Source organism: Schistosoma mansoni (genome assembly GCF_000237925.1).
Source record: "Schistosoma mansoni, WGS project CABG00000000 data, chromosome 1 unplaced supercontig 0122, strain Puerto Rico, whole genome shotgun sequence".
NCBI lineage: Eukaryota > Metazoa > Platyhelminthes > Trematoda > Strigeidida > Schistosomatidae > Schistosoma > Schistosoma mansoni.
The window spans coordinates 895,789-916,870 of NW_017385992.1; the positions used below are offsets into that span (position 1 = coordinate 895,789).

At 33.7% G+C, this 21,082-nt stretch overlaps 1 protein-coding gene across 1 annotated transcript; it reads left to right on the forward strand.

Annotated features, from left to right (window-relative positions):
* Positions 1-7,942: 7,942 nt before the first annotated feature.
* On the forward strand, positions 7,943-14,955 carry Smp_201330 (unnamed protein product; the record flags this gene model as incomplete). Its single annotated transcript, XM_018791691.1, has 9 exons — positions 7,943-8,014; positions 8,072-8,141; positions 8,409-8,507; positions 9,554-9,604; positions 10,388-10,452; positions 11,467-11,533; positions 12,451-12,531; positions 13,168-13,316; positions 14,911-14,955. 9 exons carry the CDS (start codon positions 7,943-7,945, stop codon positions 14,953-14,955), a joined length of 699 nt encoding a protein of 232 aa, XP_018645164.1.
* Positions 14,956-21,082: the final 6,127 nt, after the last annotated feature.

A 21,082-nucleotide genomic window follows, 5' to 3' on the forward strand; every position in this document is an offset into this window, starting at 1 on the left:
ATCGACTCAAAGCAGCGTACCTAGAAGTAAACCCTAGCTACGTCGATTTTCCTTCGGTACAAGCAAACGACACAGCTACTACACTCGTAGTACCCTACACGACAACCGACACACAACTTGATACCTCGCCAACGTCGATAGAAAAACCTAAAACAACGCGTTCTGGAAGAAGAGTCAGATTTCCAGAACATCTTAACGAATATTGCACGTAGGACATAAGCTTTATCTTGAATTACCCTTCCATAGTTCATTATAAAAAAATTTTTAATATGATAATTTTTTATTTATATAAAAAAAAAACAAAAAAACAACATTTTTATCTTTTTTTTGAGCGTATATATATATTTTTTTTATATATAAAAAACATAAAAAAACACTCTTTTCCGATCGCTTTTACGCTGTTTGTAAGTGTATCAGTTTATTTTTTCCGCTCATCTTGTGTCCTTACGCATGTACGAGTGTATTTCCGACATGCACTAACACGTTTTATTTTTCCTTTTTTCCAGGACGGCTGGAAAAGAACGACGAAGTTTCGCAAGAAACCGAATATTTCATTGTACCATATTTCTTTATTGCTATGTTGTACATTTTGGTCCCATAGTTTAAGGAAAGACGACCAGATGCTGCTAAACGAAGCAAGCTATCAGAAGAGTGTTTACCAGCGACAAACTCGTTGGGTTTAAACTTCTGGCTGGTCACGTCTTAGGGGCATCACTACCTCACTAGGGGGGGAGTGATCTGTAGCTGTAAATAGTTCCCCAAAATCAATAGTTCATTAAGTGTTCGACATTGGATGCTGACCACGTGTTTAAGTGGACTTGTTTAGCTGAAGGCTTTCGGTCATGCATCCGCACCATGTCACGTTTCAATACGGCGTCGGACACAGCTACTACGTTTCATTAGCCAGCTCATAGAAAAGGTCCTCGATATATTGATAACGGATCAAATATATCTTTCCTGCCTCTTCTCGTCTGACTTCTGATTTCTATCTGATTGGGAACGATACAATTTAGAAGGTGCTACTGGTGGCTAGTTGTAAAATTAGAACATCCGTTGCATCATCAACCTTTAATTATTGTAACCAAAACAATTTATCCGTCTTACTATATTCACTAAATCTATTGTTGTTATTCATATTACGTAATCCAGTATTATAATGTTGGTTATTATTGTTCACATTTCCTCACGGAATTAGTACTTTAACAAAACATTTTCATATATATATATACGATTGTACAGCTTAATAATAAATTCGTTGAAAAGAGATCCCTTCGCTGAAATCTGTGTTTTAAGATCATACTATAACATAATAGATACAATTCTTGTCATCATTGTTACGCTTAATAAAATATATCTTCTGTGAAGACGTATTATAGATTGAAAGAAGCCAAATAGTAGTTGTGGTGAATATATGAGTTATTGAAACACATATTGTTGACCTAATCGTCAAGTAGCTCTACTCAGAGTGGATAGTTTTGAGAAGATGAATGAGGCGAACGTTCTTTTTTTAAAATCATATATTGTTCAGCGAATATAATATGTTACTGTTGAAAAAAGATAGTTTATAAATCGATATACTGTTATTCCCTTTGCGTTGTCTAATGATTTTGAGATGTAAAAGGTGATTGTCCAGTTATTCAAAATAGAAAAGAGGAAAAATAAACAATCAACAGAACGAACAAACATTGAAAAGCAATATTGAACTTACAAGAAAACATCACTATTCTGTGCTAGTCTTCATCAATTCATTCTCTGTTATAATCTGTGCTAGTTTGTGAGTTAAATGTCGCATTTGTGATAAGAAGGGGCAGAGAGTTAAATTGTGTTAGTTGAATGATGAAACCAACCAGCTTCGAAGAGGTGAATAGGGGGTAAGAAGTTTGACGAAGATGATAATGAGAAAAGAATTTCAATACCTCATCGTTCTGGATGGCAAGCATATACTGCCAAGGTAGGTTTATTGTGAAAACAAACTGTTTTCGAATAGACAAAGTGGATTTCAAGTTTCGTAAGGCTATGCTTTTGATAAACATTGATATACGCTCTTAAACACATTCGGACAATAACACAATAACCGAGTCAGGATCAATCTTATGACCAGTTTTAATTTTGTGTTTGGCAATAGGGAATGATGGGTGTTTATCCTCTGCTGTTATTGGATGGTTTGATTTTATTTCTTTTCGCTACCATTTTGATATCAGTTCACATTCCAATTCAAGATAATAAACACGGTGAGATGTGACACAATCGTTCACAAGTCTTATTATTCAGAGTAATTTCAATACCTCGATGCATCAGTTTTAAAATGTTCTCTGAGACCGTACTTTCATGCAAAATGAACTGATCAAAATTTCCTGTTGATTACTAACTAGAAATAAATAGTATAGTAGTGGAAAATGTTTTCAATTTGTAAACTAAGAAGGATATTGATAACAGGTTGGAGTGTTTCGATGTTTGAAGTCGAAGGGAAATCAATATAATGGTCGATTGGAGGATACTAGTGTAATGCATACTAAAGCATTCAATTAAGTCTGAGGGATTTTAATTGAACACAAGAGAAACAGTTATAACAACAATAATTTGTATTGTTTTATTAATCTTATTCTAATGGTACTGATGTCAATAATAATGATTGTAATGTCAATAATATTGAAGTAACGGTCGTTTGGAATTCTTGTGAAATAAGAGAACTTCATCATTGTATCTGTGTTGACATTTGAATGTAAATTGACAGACTTGAATGTATAATTTTAACACGAAAACGATGGACATGAACATATAGAGAATTAAAAAATTAGACAGAAACGATATACAGTTATTTGTTAATCCTCAAAGTATCCCACAGAATGCGTTTTAGGAATATATATATTCGCTTGCTCCCGTAACCCGTTGTGGAGGAACATAGGCCGCACACTAGCATTCTCCATCCAACACTATTCTAGGCAATCCTTTCAGTTCTTTGAAGATGCACTTCATCTTTTTTATATCTGCTAACATTTCTCGATTTAATGTGTATTCCGTTGTATACATATTGCATAATGTTGACTATCTTCTCAGGAACTTCATGGCATTGAAGTATTTTGAATAATGTTCTTCTGTCCGAACTGTCATACGCTTTCTCACAGTCGATGAAGTTTTTGTATGGCGACGGGTTCCACTCAACAGATTGTTCCACGATGATCTGTAGTGGCGCAATTCGGTCTGTGCACGACCGATTCCTATGGAATCCGGCCAGTTGAGCTCGAAGTCGAGAGTCTATTGCATGTTTCATCCTGTACAGCAACATTCTAATGAAAACGTCTCCTCGAAATGAAAATGGTGTCAAGCCACTGTTATTGTCACATTTGCTCAGATCTCCATTTTAATGGTATCTTGATGAGGTATACTTCTTTCCATTCTGCTGACACTCTTTCTTTATCCCAAATCTTCTAGAATAGAAGGTGACGCATGTTTGCAGTTACTTCAATGTCCGGCCTCAATACTTCATCATCACCATCTTCAAAAACATTAACAGCATCAGCTTACTTACATTCATTGTGGAGATCATGTTTATATTTCTCAAACTTATGTAATCAATAATTAATTGCTTTACATTTACTCCTCGTTTATTCTACCGAACAAAATTCCGTATGACATACCTTACTTCGCAGTTTATTCTTCGGTTACACCTGATGTTTGACGTTAGTTTTCAGCATGTGAAATAATTTCTTCATAATATCCATCAGTATTTATTACGCAATTTGATGCCAGTCTGATAGAAGTTTATTAGAAAGATGGATTTCATTGAAACTTGGGATTACCGTGTTCAGTAGGATACTTTGATTGTTAATGTTGGCTATCTAATAGATTATCAGCCGAATCTTTGTTTATCTAGTACCCAGTTTTGAATGAATTTTATCATTGTAGTCAGAAAAATCGATGTGAATAATTTCGTCTGGGGAATATCGCGATTCCACCGAATCAGAGTAACATAGAATGGATTTCGGTCTGAGCATCAGTAAGCACTTCACTGTTTGAATATCCGAATTAAAATGTGTTCATTTGTGATAAAGATTGAAGTGGGTTGTAAACAACACAACCGTAAGGGACACCGACGAGTTTCAAAGGCTTCATTTAGTTTGGTTGAGTTTTCGGCAGGTGAATGAATGCATGGCGGTACTCGCCTATATTTGACGTTAATGAGGTTAACCAGAAAAAATTTTTCCAGTCCAATAAACCTATACTGCGGAATGATGACCATTAAACGAGTGAACAAGAAGAATAACAGCCTTCGCGGTCGAGGTTTGTTGTAAAATTGACACAATATTTTCGGTAAGCATGTATATAGCAGTATAAACAATACACACACATTGTGCAAATGTTAAAAAGAAAAGTGACAGATAAAAGCAATAAGAAGAACAAATTGTACAATTCATAATATAGAACGGACTTACTGAATTGCACCCTCTTCCAAAGTAAACCATAATCGAAATCGGTTGTATTTTGTTTTCTATACTTTCATAATTTATCTAGCTTGCACTATTTGATATTATCTCGAAAGCGCCATGTGCTGCTTATACGTATTATGTTGGAGGTAGAATGCAGCCTCAAGCAAGCCGTATGCTCAATTATCTTCACAGATAAATAAATTGAAGACCTGAAATCTAGATAATTATATTCGACATGTATTACTAGACTCATTTGAAATATAATGGTGGACGATTTCTGTTTTTATTCATAACCTAATCAAGACTGTCTGTAGATTGATGATTAATCTATCTGCTTTAAATTCATTTTGTCTTGACAAAAGTATTGGTGATATGTAAAATGATGGCTTCGTTCATTTTTGTTTTGTATTTTTCAAAGATGATCTGTCATATGAATGTATTAGTAGAGAGTGGCATTCCTCATTATAATGAAGGCTCATATCATGCTTATTATACAAAAAAATGTCATGTGGTCGATAAAATCTGGCGATAAACAACGCGATAAGAAAATGAATGATATTTGAACAACAACAAAAGCAACGGTCAAGGTTAACAGATCGATGACAACATCACATAATAGAAACTATTATTATCATTATTTTTACATTTAGAAAAATAGTTTTCTTACATGAAGACGCTTATTAGATTGAAAGAAGCCGAATAGTATTTGTTGATATTTATACGTGATATTGAAACACACTTTCGTGACTGAATCGTTAAGTAACTGTACTCAGTTTGAACAGTTTTGAGGGGATGAAAGAAGCACGCATTCCTTTCTGTTTTAACACATACTGTTTATCGAGGATAATATGTTCATTTTGATCAGAGTTATCTTCTCAATCACTTCAAATATGCTTATGATCCGTCCAAGTGTTTATTTTGTCCATTGATTTTTAGATGTTAAAGATGATTGCCTAGTTAATCGGAATAGAGAAGACCAGATACAAACTAGCAACAGAACGTACAATCGTTGGTAGGCATTACGAAACTGAAATCGCACTTCACTGTTTCTCTGTTTGGCACTGTCAATCAACATAGCTTCAGTGTCATTCTCGGAAAACGTTTTATGCGTTGTATATAGCTTATCATCTGTTTTTCATTCAGTGCATATTCTGGCGAATGATTTAATGCGTGTCATCAGGAGTCAGTTATCATTGAGACTGTAGTGATTTATTTCCTGCTATAGTAAACAGCTCGGAATACGGCATAAAAGAATGCTTTTTAAGGATATGAATATTTTGTTCTCTGAAATGTTCGATCCAGGTTTCCTTAGAACTCAATATTCTGTCGTCCAACATTCACCTTATGCATGAGATTTTATTCAACTTGATATCCTGATTTCAGAGTGCAGTCAATAATTGAGATGGTTTTGTAGCTTATTTCCGTACGGTTTGTTTAATTATATTAAGTTCATCATCACCAATTGTGTCATCACTGCATATTCGTCTGGCTCTTGGGGATGGGGAATAGATTGAATTACTTTCCCCACATGGAGCAACCGAATCCGCAAACTAAACATTAGTCCGTTTCTTACTTTTTCATTGAGACCCTCTTCGATGACTTTCATTATCTTCTGATAATTTTGTAAAACAACTCTGTTTCACCACAGACCACGATAGTATCATTTATAAATGCATTTCTTCAGCTTCTACCGGAAGCTATACGAGGAAAAATAGTGAACGGAATTGATGGTTATTATTAGGAAATAACCTTTCAGGTTTTGCCAAGACATTATAAGTCTGTTCATTGTCATTTTACTGATGACTTCAAAAGGTTCACCACACACCTTGTCATGTACCCTCTGTATTTCTCACAATACAGCAAACTCTTTCATTTCAAAGCTTGTCAAAGGATTATGAAGAAGATTGACGAATAAGAGGTTATATGAAAGACCTTGCAAAATGTAAGATCTGATGTCGCATAACGTTGAAAGCATGTAGCCTCTTTATGTTGTGAAACATACTTCATACTTACAGCACATTTACTAACAACAATATGCGAAATAGAGATGACAGTATAGGTAGACACTCCACTGAATACTTCATGATCTGAATCATACTCTTCTCAAACAGATTAACTGTTCTACACTATCACATTCACAGATAACTTTTCCTTTCGTAATCAGATATTGGTCAACGGCATTTAATTGACAATACACCACTGAAAACAATTTTGATGTTGAAGAATTCACGAGATTACCCAAACAGTATTATTGTTCGTCAACAAACAGTGATTGTCAAGGTAACAACATTTTTGATTAGTGTTCATATCTGTCTAAAGTAAAACAATACACCTCTATTGTGTCATGAGAAAATATATTACTAAATATCACGCAAAACCAAACATTCCTGACTTATTTCACCAAAATTATTATTCAGTTATGAGTGTGTAGAATTTCATTCATTCGTCAGTATTCAATGTTTAGTGTAAGTTAAGTATACACTTGACATTATCTTATCACAGTGATTTTCTTTTATATTTGAACACAGATGATATAAAATACAAGCTCAACCGATGTGAGAGAATAGATCATTGAAATACACAGATGAAAAACAGTCTTCTATTTGAGTATTGACAAACATTTTAGTTTTCTGAAACAATGATCAATGTTTTAGTTTGAATGTGTCTGGTATAAGAAATCGTTCTCCATTTTCAACAGTTCACTTTCAGCGGAATGCATTATTTTCCTCTGATTACAATGATTTGAGATCGTACCTGAATCCATGTGTAAAAGATTATTTGTTACCATCCAGTCAAAACAATTTGTGCTACTTTGATTTTAACCAATCAAATCAAAACAATTGATCGTTGACGAATAATCAATACATTATTACAGACAACAAACTGTTTGTTCGTAAACATATGAGCACACATTTTGAAGTACAATTTAACCAATCACCCATGTCAGAATATCGTCTATCACATCGGTTAGATGTTTCATCCACAGGGGTCAGAAATTTCAACCAACAGTGAATAAATTTCAGCTCATGATCTCAACAGCCAGAAGAATATTGGTTTACGATGACGCCATATACCTCCATGATTGGTTTATAATGAACATCTGATTTAATTAATTTGGATCTTTCTAATGGTTACTTTGAATCATCGAATCAGAAAGGAACAACCAAACACTTCAAAAGTCTATATAAACCTGACAAATTCTGTAAAAATTTCATTTATATCTTCACACGATAAGATGAGGTAAGTGTTGAATGAACATACGAAATTCGCCTCCATGAGATACCGTTGATCTGTTCATCTTGATCATTTTAGATATAACGTTTCGCCTTGTCTATGGATACTAATTTATATTTTCTTCGTTTGGCCCTACAAACGTTTCAACTGCAACGAAATCTGCAACCACCCTAATGTGAGAAACTATGAGAACGTCATTATTGAAAATGATACTTATCGATATGTAAGTAATCAAATACATTCTAATACACATATTCCAGTCTCATCATTATGAATATTCAATGAGGATTCAACGTCATCAATCTCAACCAGTTCCGAGTGACCGTTTTAATATTAAGATAAATGGCATACACGTTAGTTGAATACACTTTATAATAAAGATATTTTTTCATATGTTTGCAACATTATAGACTGTTTATCCTCAATTCACGTGTAATTATCACAGTAAATACATAAGAAAAATTATGTTTTATGCAGACGGTAAGTCATAAATTTTATTGGAAGTCAAATAATTAATGAGTTTTCTTGATGAAATTTCTGTTAATGAATCAAAGTTGATTCCATTTTCTTCAGTGAATCAGTTTTGTGTTCCTTGTAACATGTAAAACTTCTTTCAATATTTTTTTTCGTTGTTCAACATGGTTTGACTCCTTTTAGCAAACCAAATACAGTTCAGTTTTATTATTTAAAATTGTTTATTCATTCATTACAAAATTATCAATGATGTGGCATGTTTTTATCCATTAGATGCAGATGATGTTTATGATTTTCGAGGGTATTACATTGGAACTATGATTAATTACCTAGTTAACTATATGGATTTTGATACTGCAGTTTTGGATGAGAGTGAGTTCTTATATTATTCAGTTATTCTTTGTTTTGATCACTTTTCTCACACTTATTTTGTATAAAAGCTTCAGTATTTATCTTGATGATTACAGTAGTGGTAACCAATACAAAGTGATTGTTGTGTTTATGCTGTTTTTGCAACGGAACGTGTGTGTATCGCAGCAGGTGTTGAATGCTGTAAAGTGAAACCGTTAAATTAAACTGAGATCTACTTGAAAATATACACTTTCATAGAATAGAAGTGATAAACCATGTGATATAATTGCGAAAATGTAAATTGTCAACTTTCCAGTCCATGAAAACTACAAATCAGAAGATATCTCATGTACACGATACTTTATGGTAGACTGAGTGAATAAAGGTGATCATTTGTGCAATGGCAAGCCATATTGTGGCGGTTTGGATTATTGCAGCCTATGAATTATCAAGTTATATTTGAAGTCCTTTAGACTTTTTAAAGCACTTCGATGATTCTTGAATGTTTAATGTCTCGGAGTTGCTGTGTGTTATTATTCGATTATTCAAGACTATTTTTGTGATCGTATTTGTATGATTATGCATTTCGAATCCATGCACTTCGTGAAACAGTTGACCAATGCACGTGCTTGAACAGTATGATAGTACATGATGATTTACTCATACCAGAACACTTAAAACATCAATGTGACATTCATTTATTTCGTTCGAACGTATAAATTGATGAATAACGTGATAAAAAAAAACACTTTATTATTGTAATGTCGAATACCTTTTAAACGTCCATTATTCAGTCAGAAGGTTCTAGTAGAAACTTTAAATAAGTGAAATATTCTTCTCAGTTGACTGTAGTGAAACGTTCATCATATTGTTGAATTGATAATATTCCTTGGACTTTTCTCATGAGAGATGATTTAGCATTTAACTACTCTGGTTCATTTAAACCTGGAAATGGAGACGACAACTTGTATAAGTAGGCAGTCCATATTAAAAGGAATATTTATTGAAAGAGATAGATAATCATTACTCAGATATTTAAACATCCCTTTTGATTTTCATTATTTTAGAGAAATTATTAGGAGTCAAAAGGACTTTTTCGATTAACGTTGATGGTTCAGGTGAGTAAACATTGATGGGTCGTTCGATCACACTCATGATACGTTTGCACTTACATCTTCACTACCTGTGATTGCTCATAAATTGCTTGTTCATTTAAAACAAATACAACCTTCCAAAATACTAACAAAAGAATTAAGATGTTTCTATTCTGACAAACGATGGTAGAATTGAATGTGAAATTCACTCACTATTTGAGTACATCCATTGAAACATTGGAAACAGTTGAAATGAACTTGAATGACTGGATTTGACAGGCAATAAATAAGTCATCATGGATAATTGAAGTCACAATCTCATTCTGCTTGTTGGAAAATAAATGCAGAGATTTATCATCATTTCAGGTTTAAGTGGAAATTGACAAACAGTCTGTGTTCCAAAATAAATGAATTGTGTTCTACATTGGTGACAAAGCCATTGCTGTACACAGAATATGTCATGCGTACTGAGTGTCCATTGTTTCAAATTGAGTTATTTAGGATATTGCGCGAACGTTATTACATCCCAGACTATCAGATCCATGATGGTAAAGTAGACGATTTATTGTTTCGATAATAGTTATTCAACTTCAGAATCTAGGCATTTTACATTTGTTAGAAATGATTCATGTCCTTCTCATTCCAATGACGTTCACTTCAATGTATTTATTACCAATACATCTGAAGAAAGCATTTCAGATAACATAGTTAATATCCACTGAAATCTGTCCACAGTGTCACAGCAGACAATAACTTGCTCATCGTTTAAATCCTGAATCCTGAGTATCAATATTTCTATTATTGTAGAGGTTGAAGCCACAATGACGAGTTTAATACACCCAAATGGGAAAATATCGTTCTATTATGATAAAGTGAGTTGCATAATTTAGTGAAAATGTGATATTGTTTCAAGTAATTCACATAAAACTAGTAATTCATGTTGATCAATATTGTCAAATTAATTTAGTTACACTGAACACGATAGAAGGAGATCATCATTGTGTAAAGGGCAAACGGACTACTTGACTCTATTATCAATCTTCTAATGACACTATTCAAGCAATTGGAGAAATAGTGAGTAATCGGAAGTAAAGTTCTTTCAGAAGAAACAATAACCTGTTCGTGCCAAATAGTAACGGACTATAAACATTTGAGTATTATGTTGAGCTTTATTTCATGTAGTGAAGATCGGCTGTTCAGAATGTTCACTGTGGAACATCTTGAGTGCATATCATGATGGAGTGATAGTTCATAACACTTGACTGAAGTTGAGAAGAATATATTAACAGATTGGATGGAACATTCATGGAAAGTAAACTGAGAATATCAGTATGCCTAGTGTGAGTGCGATTAGTTGGCTTTCAATGAGATGATCTAAATGATGATACATTTCCTCAGTAATTATTCCATTTCATATAAATGATTGTATTAGACATGTATTATTATTATTATGAGCTTTATTCAGTATTATATTTTGAGTACAATATAGAATTCTCAGCATTAAGTACTTCAACAGGTTTCCGTTTCTTACTTCTTCGTCCTTCCTGACAATGAATATTAAGTAATCGCCAGTTAGAATTCGGCAGCCCAGTTAATCGGCATCTGGATAATGTACATTCTTCTCGCTGCATATTGCCAGCAACCACGATATCACTGATTAGGCTTTCTGTAACGTTTACAGCGAAAAGTCTTACACTTTTCAGAAACTCACCTGAATAGGTTGTGCGATTAATAGGCATAATGATATATTAAAACAAACGAAATTAAATAAATTGTTGAAATATCTAGATCACAGGAACAGGTAGCCCAGAGATTTAAGCAGGTTGCCAATTAGGTGAATGTGTGGTAGCAGATCTTGTCTCAGACATTCAACAATCTTTTTTCAGATTCCTCAGGAAATTGAGGAAAGTAAGTTCCAATCGAAAATCGTTGGATCAATACGTTGTGAAGGAGGTAAGAAATATTTCAACGAATTATTACTATTATTATTAGCTTTATTCAATATTATACTTTTGGTAATATATAGAATTCTCAGCACAATGTACTTCAGCAAGTTTCCGTTTCTTATTTCTTCGTCTTTCCTGAAGATAAATATTTAGTGATCGTCACTTAGAAGTTTGCAGCCATCTGGATAATGTACATTCTTCTCGCTGCATATTGCCTTCTGCAACTGTTACAGCTAAAACTCTTACTTCTATCAGAAATGCACCATAATACGTTGTGAGATTACTAGCCATAATAGTGTATTAAAACGAACAAATTTAGATAACTTTTTGAAACATCTTGATGATAGAAACAGGTAGCCCAGATGTTTCAGCAGGCCGAATCTCTTTAACTCTTTGATGTACGGTGACGTACATCATCAACCACCAGTTAGTTTTATATTAATCTCTACTTGTACCCGGTCATGAGCATGGTAATGAACAAAATCCAAGTATCTTATCAGAGAGAGCTTTCTCACAGTGAATATTATTCAGTTGCTTCTTGCGTAATGTCAGTTCGCGTAAATGTCATCTAAGTGTTGTGGCTCATTGTGTAGAATGAAATTGGAATGATTTTCGTGAACACACTGTGAACACACTTGTGAAATAGTATGTGAAGGGATGAACGCATCTATTCCAGACGTCCAGGTGATTTCATCGGTAAATAACTGAGAAACGTAACTATTTCATTTACAATTTAACGGGCCGGTTTCAAAAATCAGAGCGATGCAAACCATAGTTTTTTTAGGACAGTCATTACTCTGTGCGTAATGAAAAATACTACAGATCCTTGATTTGCACTCTACTTAAGTGAAGCAAATAAACTTGTTTCGCTTCAAAAAGAAGTCGAAATTCCAAATCTCTTTTTATTTCAATTTGTTACACCAGGTCTCCAAAAGTTTTTCGAGATACCTGTTCCAGCAAAATGGATTAAAAGTGGTACGTTGGTGGAGTTTCAAGCAATGGGAGGTACGTGAAATTCGATTTATTCATTACTAACTATTTTCGTATTTAAATACATCATTTTTGTTCGCTCAAAATTGAAAATCCCATGTATCATTTATTAAATGATATCCAGGTATGTGCCTCAAAATATTGAAGTTGTCATTGACGATTGGAAAAACGATGTCACTTTTCCTTTGTTGTTTAATTGAATCAACATAGATCTATGTAAATTTTATGTCTGTGGACAACCAAATTTATGGCACATATCTCATTCACAAAAACGATTTCATGGAAAGAAAGTGTACAACCATCAAAGTCAATTGCAATACGCTTTGCTGAACTCAGTGACAACGTAGCGTGCACATGTCTGGATGCGAACAGTTATCAAAATTCATCAATTTCCCCTTGTCAAAAAATCGTCTCTTGTTCTTTGTACTCAAAGTAATTTCATTCAATCCAAAAATGCAATCTTGAAATACAAGAGAAATTGAAGGTGTACTGAGTTTTGCATGATGCCCCATGTTGACCATTTTCCACCGAATGGATAGGTCACTTAATTCAGAAATCACCATCACGTCATTGAGTAATATTTACAGGATTCTTATTTTTCTGTTCTTCTATTCAATAACTTCAAATGAATTCATCTTATTCTTTTCATAGAATCTTGTTCGCAAAACTATAAAAGTGAAATATGTCAAAATGCGAAGACATCGACTACGAAATGTTTTTGTTGTGAAAAAAAGAAGAAATGTATAGAACTAAACAATCAGGACACTCATGGCTTGAAAGTCGATGACTGCCGTGTTGAGGTTGGTAATTGGTAAACTTCATATGTCGTTTGCAATAACCTCAAATTTCACATTCTGAGCAAATGCTTTTACTAAAAAAAAACTTTTATTGCCATCAATAAGAAACGGCATGTTAGCCATACTCAATGACTAAATAAAAGTTTGCTTTACGTTGACGACATACAAGTACATGCTTTTTTTTCGTGAAAACAGTAAACAATGAATCAAAGCATCGCTCACCATCATCGTTTCAAAGCGAAATATGTTTCCAGCTCGGTGAACAAACCGTTATTTTGAAAGTCCCAAATGTAATCGTAGATGTATGTCAATGATAACAATTTACCGATGAAACCAGTTAAAGTGTAGAAGCTTAAACAGTTAGAAATTGTGTATCACATTAGGAGAATTAGTGAAAGTATGTAGACTACCACTGTTGAATCCCGGAACAATGATTTATGATACTCTTTTGTAAATTATGTAACCTCGATAGATTGCTTCAATGAAGCTGTACCTTATAAGTCCTCTGCTTTATATTCGGATTGTGATTAGATGTGACATCCAGAACACATATTTCATCACACAAAGAGGTCATCAACTAGGTGTAGGATCGTGTTTACTGAGCACACTGATGGTCGAATAGCTAACAGATATCCTGAATAATTTGACTGAATTCGAATTCTGCAACTATATACGAGAATCTCTTGTGTCAGCATTACTGATAATGGTAAATAATGAATAATGAATTAAAAGAATGTTATTTGATGTTTAGTGATGAATGCTTCTGATTGACTTATTTAGAAGAACTCGAATGTCAACGATTTGAGTTCTTCAACACCCATCAAAAACATTGAAACAACATTGAGGAACACTGAAGTTCAGGTTAGTGAAAACCTCATGAAAACTACTGAAGAAACAGATAAACGTTTGGTAAATATTTGATATTTGATGACACCTGCTAATTCCTTGTTTTTCTTCAACAAATGACTACATAAATAATCAATGTGAGGAAGCGTAAACAGTTAAATGTTGTGTATCTTATTAGGAGAATTAGTGAAAGTATGTAGACTACCACTGTTGAATCCCGGAACAATGATTTATGATACTCTGTTGAAAATGGTGTAACCTCAATAAGTCGCTTCAATTAGGCCGTCAATTATAAGGCTATTGATTTATTTTTGGTTTGTGTTTAGATTTGACAGTTGGAACACGTATTTCATCATATCATTGAGTCGTCAACTAGCTGTAGGATAGTGAATGCTCAGCATACAGATTGCCAAATCGCTAACAGATATCCTGAAGGATTTTACAAATGCAAATTCTGCAACGTTTCGTGGAATTCTCTTGTGTCATCATAACTGAGAATAGTGTATGATGAATAATGAAGTGAAAAATGATGTTTGATGTGTAGTAAAAAATGCTTCTGATTGAATCATTTAGAAGAACCCGGATGTCAACGATCTGAACAGTTTAACGACTATGAAACACTGTGAAACAACATTGGGGATCACTGAGGTTCAAGTTAATGAAAACCTCATGAAATTTATGAAAAAAAGATATAAACACTTTTTAAGTATTTGATATTTCTTAAAAACTGATAATTTTTTGTTTTTTTCAGAATATAAATACCGGGACAGCGGCAGAAAATAAGAAAGAGAAGTGATGAATGATACACGAAAAAATCATATAAATTGTTTTGAAAACTCTGAAAAAGTTGTCTCAATCCTGCTTTTCATTAGAATACTTCGGAATTTTATTTGTCTTTTCACCAAGTTGGACAGTTTTGTTCATGTCACTATGTACATGCTTTTGATTGTTTACATGACAGTTGATGTAATTCTTTTTAATCAATAAAAAACATCGTTTTCAACATTTGCGTTATCGCTTTCATATAATCCAAAGTGAATAGTATCACAAAAGTTCTACAAATTTAATTCGTAACTAAGTTGCATTACGCATAAGCGATTTTCTGATCATTGCAGTCAACAATGAGTCCTGTGTGAGTGTTCATGTTGATGAAGTGATCTGTTGAAACACGTTATCAGTACCTAGACAAACACTTCCATATTTCGTTACTTAATTAATGTTGGACCCAAACCTATATTTCAATTGGTTTGGATATGGCCGAATAACCGAGGAATAGTTTATACACTCGTGCCCCAATCAAAAGCAAAACGAGGTATTTTGAGCAGCACGGTTCTACATTTCATCATATATACAAATGAGCAAATTTACCTAGACGAATATTATCACCCGTTTATTCAACCAACAATTGATACCAAAATATTCAATCTTAATTACAGTAAATAGCAAGGTGATAAGAATTATATGAAAAATTAATAAAAACACCAAAAGGTAATTGTTATTCTATCCTTTCTGGATAGATCAAGTAAAAATCATTCTAAGCAGCTGTTTTATAACACAAAGTGTTTCAAAATCTGAGAAAGTGCTCCAAATTACAAACAGAAATGCACGATCCCAGTCAAAGCAAAACGCACAATCAAATAGCGAGCAGTCAATATGGCAGACGCCAGAATAATAGCAATTAAAACAAACTAGATACAGTTCAGTAAGGAATATAGAGACTCAATAAAAAACGATAATAAAATCGAAAATTGTTCTCACCTAGTAAAATCAAAAGTCAGATTCGGGGATGTTCAGAGATATATTTGTCAGGTTATCGATATGACGGAAATCGACTAATCTAAACTGGCTAGTGATTGTAGTAGATTTTGAATACGGCATTTCCTCTCGTGATCTAGTGCGGATGCATTACCGAGCGCCTTCACTTAGGTGAGTCCATTGAAACTAGAAAGGTTGACATACAATCAGAAACTATTTAACCGGATGTTACTAAGTAGATGAGAAATTTAAAAATTTCCATCAATATATATTCAATAATTATGAAGCGGATTATTAGGATTAGTCAATTTTGTAGTGTATACCTTTAGTTATTCTTATTCATTATTCTAATGACAATTAGGTAATCATATCAACTGATTGACTGACTATCTGAAATCAAGATTAGTCCATAATTTAACGCACAAATCACAAAACATCACTGCTGAAATGTTATTCGCTCTCCCACCACAATTGCCTTACGGATGACGCATTAAATAACTCGCATTTGCTCACACCATGACCTGTGTGTCTACAAAATTTTAGGCTGCTTTACGTCATTATTCTTTCCAAACAAAAGCGTATGCGAATATATAAAGAAGATAGAATGTTCGATTCATTTCAACTGTCATATCAATTTCATTGTAGAAGCGTATTGCTGAGCATCTGTTTCATAGAACAAAACAACCACTCTGTGTTTTGTTGTTTCATGATGTTAAATAGTCAGCGTCAACAGTTTGCACATTAGACCATGATCACTGAGTATAGTTACTTGACGATCCAGTAACCAATATGTGTTTCAATGTCATGTATAATCATCACGAATACTATTTGGCTTCTTTCAATCTAATATGCGTATTCACGTAAAAAAAGTATTTTTCTAAAAGTAAAAATAATGATAAGAATAGTTTCTATTATGTGATGTTGGCATCTGTCTGTTAACCTTGACCGTTGTTTTTGTTGTTCGAATATCATTCATTTTAATTGCTCGTTGATTATCACAGGATTTTATCTATGATATCACATTTTCTTCTGTGTAATAAGCCTGATATGAGCTGTCATTATAATGAGGAATGCCGCTCTCTACTAGTACATTCATATGACTGATCATCTTTGAAACATACAAAACAAAAATGAATGACATTTTCATTTTACATATGACTAATACTTTTGCCAAGACAAAATGTAGTGATAGCAGACAGTTTGTTCATCAATTCTTAGATGGTCTTGATTCAGTTATGAGTAAAAACAGAAATCGTCTACCATCTTATTTCAAATGAGTCTAGTAATACATGTCGAATAGAATTATCTAGATTTCAGATCTTCAATTTATCAATCTGTGAAGATAATTGAATGTACGTCTTACTTAAGGCTGCATTACACCTCTAACATAATACATATAAGCAGCACATGGTGCTTTCGAGATAATGTCAAATAGTCCAAGCTAGATAAACTATGAAAGTAAAGAAACCAACATACAACCGTTTTCGATTATGGTTAACTTTGTTGAAGCACACACTATGGAAGAGAGTGCAATTCAGTAAATCCGTTCCATAATATGAATTGTACAATTTGTTCTTCTTATTGCTTTTATCTGTCACTTTTCTTTTTGACATTTGCACTATGTGTGTGTATTGTTTCTTCTGCCATTAACATGCCTTCCGAAATTACTGTCCTAATTTTACAACAAATCCCGTCTGTGAGGGCTTTTATTCGTCTTTTGCACTCGTTTTATAGTCACCATCTCGCAGCTTCGGTTTATTGCACTCGAAAATCATTTTCTGGTTAACCTCATTACCGTAAAATATAGGTGAGTCCGGTTATGCATTTATTCATTCGTCGATTAGTCAACCAAACTAAATGAAGACTATAAAACTGATCATTGTCCCTTACCGTTATATCCTGATGAGGATTAAATTATAATCAAATTATGTGAAATATTGATGGGCGAATATTATTTACATTTTCATTTCATAACGTCTCAACAACTAGACTGTAGACGTTCGTATCCTTCTTGTCAGAAGCTTCATTTTTACTTACAATTATCATAAGATTTACGATTCCGAAGTTATTTACACTTTCTTAATTGCAGTGGTCCACAATCATGACAACTTTACGGCTTGATCATGAACAAATGTGATTTACTGCTATACGTTGTGATGTGGTCTGTTTGGCTTGCCTATAAATCAGAAATGTTGGATATGAATGATTTGCATATCGGAAGCTGTTCTGTCGTTCACAACCTAATCCAGTTGTTCTCATTTATAAACACGTTAAAATTCACACATTCGAACAGTCAATTGCTTATTGATCCTCGAACGGAAATCCATTCTATGTTCTTATGATTCGGTTGAATAGCAATATTCCTCACAAGAACTTATTCAATTCGATTTTTCCGAATACAATGATAGAATCCATTCACAACTAGGTACTGGATAGAAATATGGTTGTCTGATGCTCAGTAATCTATTGGTGTACTCACATAAAAAATCCATTGCAAAAGAATCCTAGAGACACGGCAATCACTTTTTTCACTACAGGGAGACGTTTTCAGAAGAGTGTTGCTGGACTGAATGATATATGCAATTGACTCTCAATTTCGAGTTGAACTGGCTGACTTCCATTAGAATCGGTCGTGCACAGACCGAATTGTGCAACTACAGATCATCGTGGAACAATCATTTGAGTGGAAGGCATCAGGGAATTCTGATCAGTTCATTTTGCATGAAAATATGGTGTTAGAGAACAGTTGAAAACTGATGAATGGATGCCGACGCAACTGAAAATGACACCGACACATGTTGATATTACATTGACTGCCTGTTTTAACAAATGGGCTACCTGTTCCTGTCATCTAGATATTTCAAACAGTTATCTGATTTCGTTTGTTTTAATACATCATTATGCCTATTAATCGCACAACTTATTCAGGTGCGTTTCTGAAAAGTGTAAGACCTTTCGCTGTAAAGGTTACAGAAGGCTTAATCCGAGATATTGTGGTTGCTGGCAACATGCAGCGACAAGAACGTACATTATCCAGATGTCGATTGACTGGGCTGCTAAGTTCTAACTGGCGATCACTCAATATTCATCGTCAGGAAGGACGAAGAAGTAAGAAACGGAAACTTGTTGAAGCACTTTGTGCTGAGAATTCTATATTGCACAAAAAATATAATATTGAATAAAGCTAATAATAATAATAATAGTGATAAGAAGAAGAAGAAGAATACAATTCGATACCTCTTCACTCTTGATAATCAGACATGAAAACGATGACGTAACATATCATCGTGTCTATTATCTTGAATGCGTGTGTGAAAATATATCAAAATGTTAGCGAAAACAAATAAAATCAAACAATCCAGTAACAGCAGAGGATAAACATTCATCATTCTCTGTTGCCAAACACAAAATTGAAACAGGTCATAAGATTGTTTCTAACTGGGTTATTGTGTTATAGTCAACATGTGTTTAAGGGCGTATACCAATGTTTATCAAAACCATAGCTATACGAATATTCAAATCCATTTTGTCTGTTCAAAAACAGTTTGTTTTTACCGTAAACCCACCATAATAATATGAGCTTACAATTCAAAGCGACGAGGTGTCGAATTCTTTTAGCATTATCATCTTCGTCAAACTTGTCCCCTCCTATCCACCATTTCTGGTCTGGTTGATTTTATATTTCGATTTCAAAATCTTCTTACAAATTATATGTGTGATCAGGTTGTTCGAAATCTATTGCCTCAATGTTCAAAAGGGTAGATATCATAATCTATGAACAGTAAATGTTTATCAGAAAAGAACTGCTTCTTTCGTCCTCTGAAAACTGTTTACACTGAGTATAATTACTTGACGATCCTGTGAAGTATATGTGATTGAATATCACTTATAGTCATCACAAATACTATTTGGCTTCTTTCAATCTAATATGAGTATTTTGGAAAGAAAACTATTTTTCTAGTGTTTTAAACTTGTGTTTCACTCTCTATGGAATAGGGTTCAAGTTAGTAAGTCCGTTAGATATTATCAGTTGTACAATTTCTTACTGTTATTGCCTTTATCTGTCCGTTTTCTGTTTTACATTTGCATTATGTGTGTGCACTGTTTCATTTGTTATGAACATGCCTTACGAAAATACTGTGTGAAATTTAAAACTAACACCGTCCGTGATGTCTATTATTCTTCTTGTTTACTCGTTTTATGATCACCATCCCGCAGCTTTGGTTCATTGGATTCGAAACTGTTTTTCTTGTTCAATGCATCAACGTACAAAAGAGGTGAGTTCGGTAATTTATCCATCACTGTTGACCAGTGAAGTTCAAACCACATCCGTCGTGATATAGGAACTCACTGAAGAAAATTGGTAAATGGTGGCTCAACTTCGTGGATCATTTGATGTTAGACAATAACACCGTTGGATGCCGGCTCAGTGCTTTTTTATTTAAGGGTTCTGGCTCGGCACTGGCAGGTTCGTTTTATTTTAAAATGTTCTTACAAACTATATGTGTTGTCATATTGTTCGAAATGTATTACCTCAATGATTATTTCCATACGTTATTATCATTGATCGCATGACAATGTTTGTAAAATGAATTATTGAAGAGCTAAACAAAAAATGTCTTATTCATTGCCAAGTGCATGTTCCGTTTTGTACTATTTACTAAGATGTTCGTTGTACGTTCCTTCGTTAGTTGATTTCGTTCATCTATATAAGAAGTTTCAGCTGTTTGAATGAATTAATCGAAACAATGCTGAGATATCTGGACAATGACACGTCATGTGTTTATTTATCATATGAATAACACACGCACAAACATACAAACTCGAATTCACACTCTACCCCTTATTATCACAAATGTAACATTTAACTGACAAACTAGCACAAGCAATTACACAGAATGAATTAATGAAGACCCGCACAGAACAGTGATGTGTGATATCAGTTCAGTAATGGTTATCAACGAATATACGTTCTGTTGCTTTATTTATATTTGGCGGATCTTTTTTTTTACTTCTGTGCATCATTAGACAACACAAAGACTTCGACTGCATATTGAAAGCATATTTCAAGTGATTAAGAAGAAAACTCTGTCCAAAAAGAACATATTTTCCTCCATGAACAGTATTTGTTTCGTCCTCACAAAACAATTCATATTGAGTACAGTTGC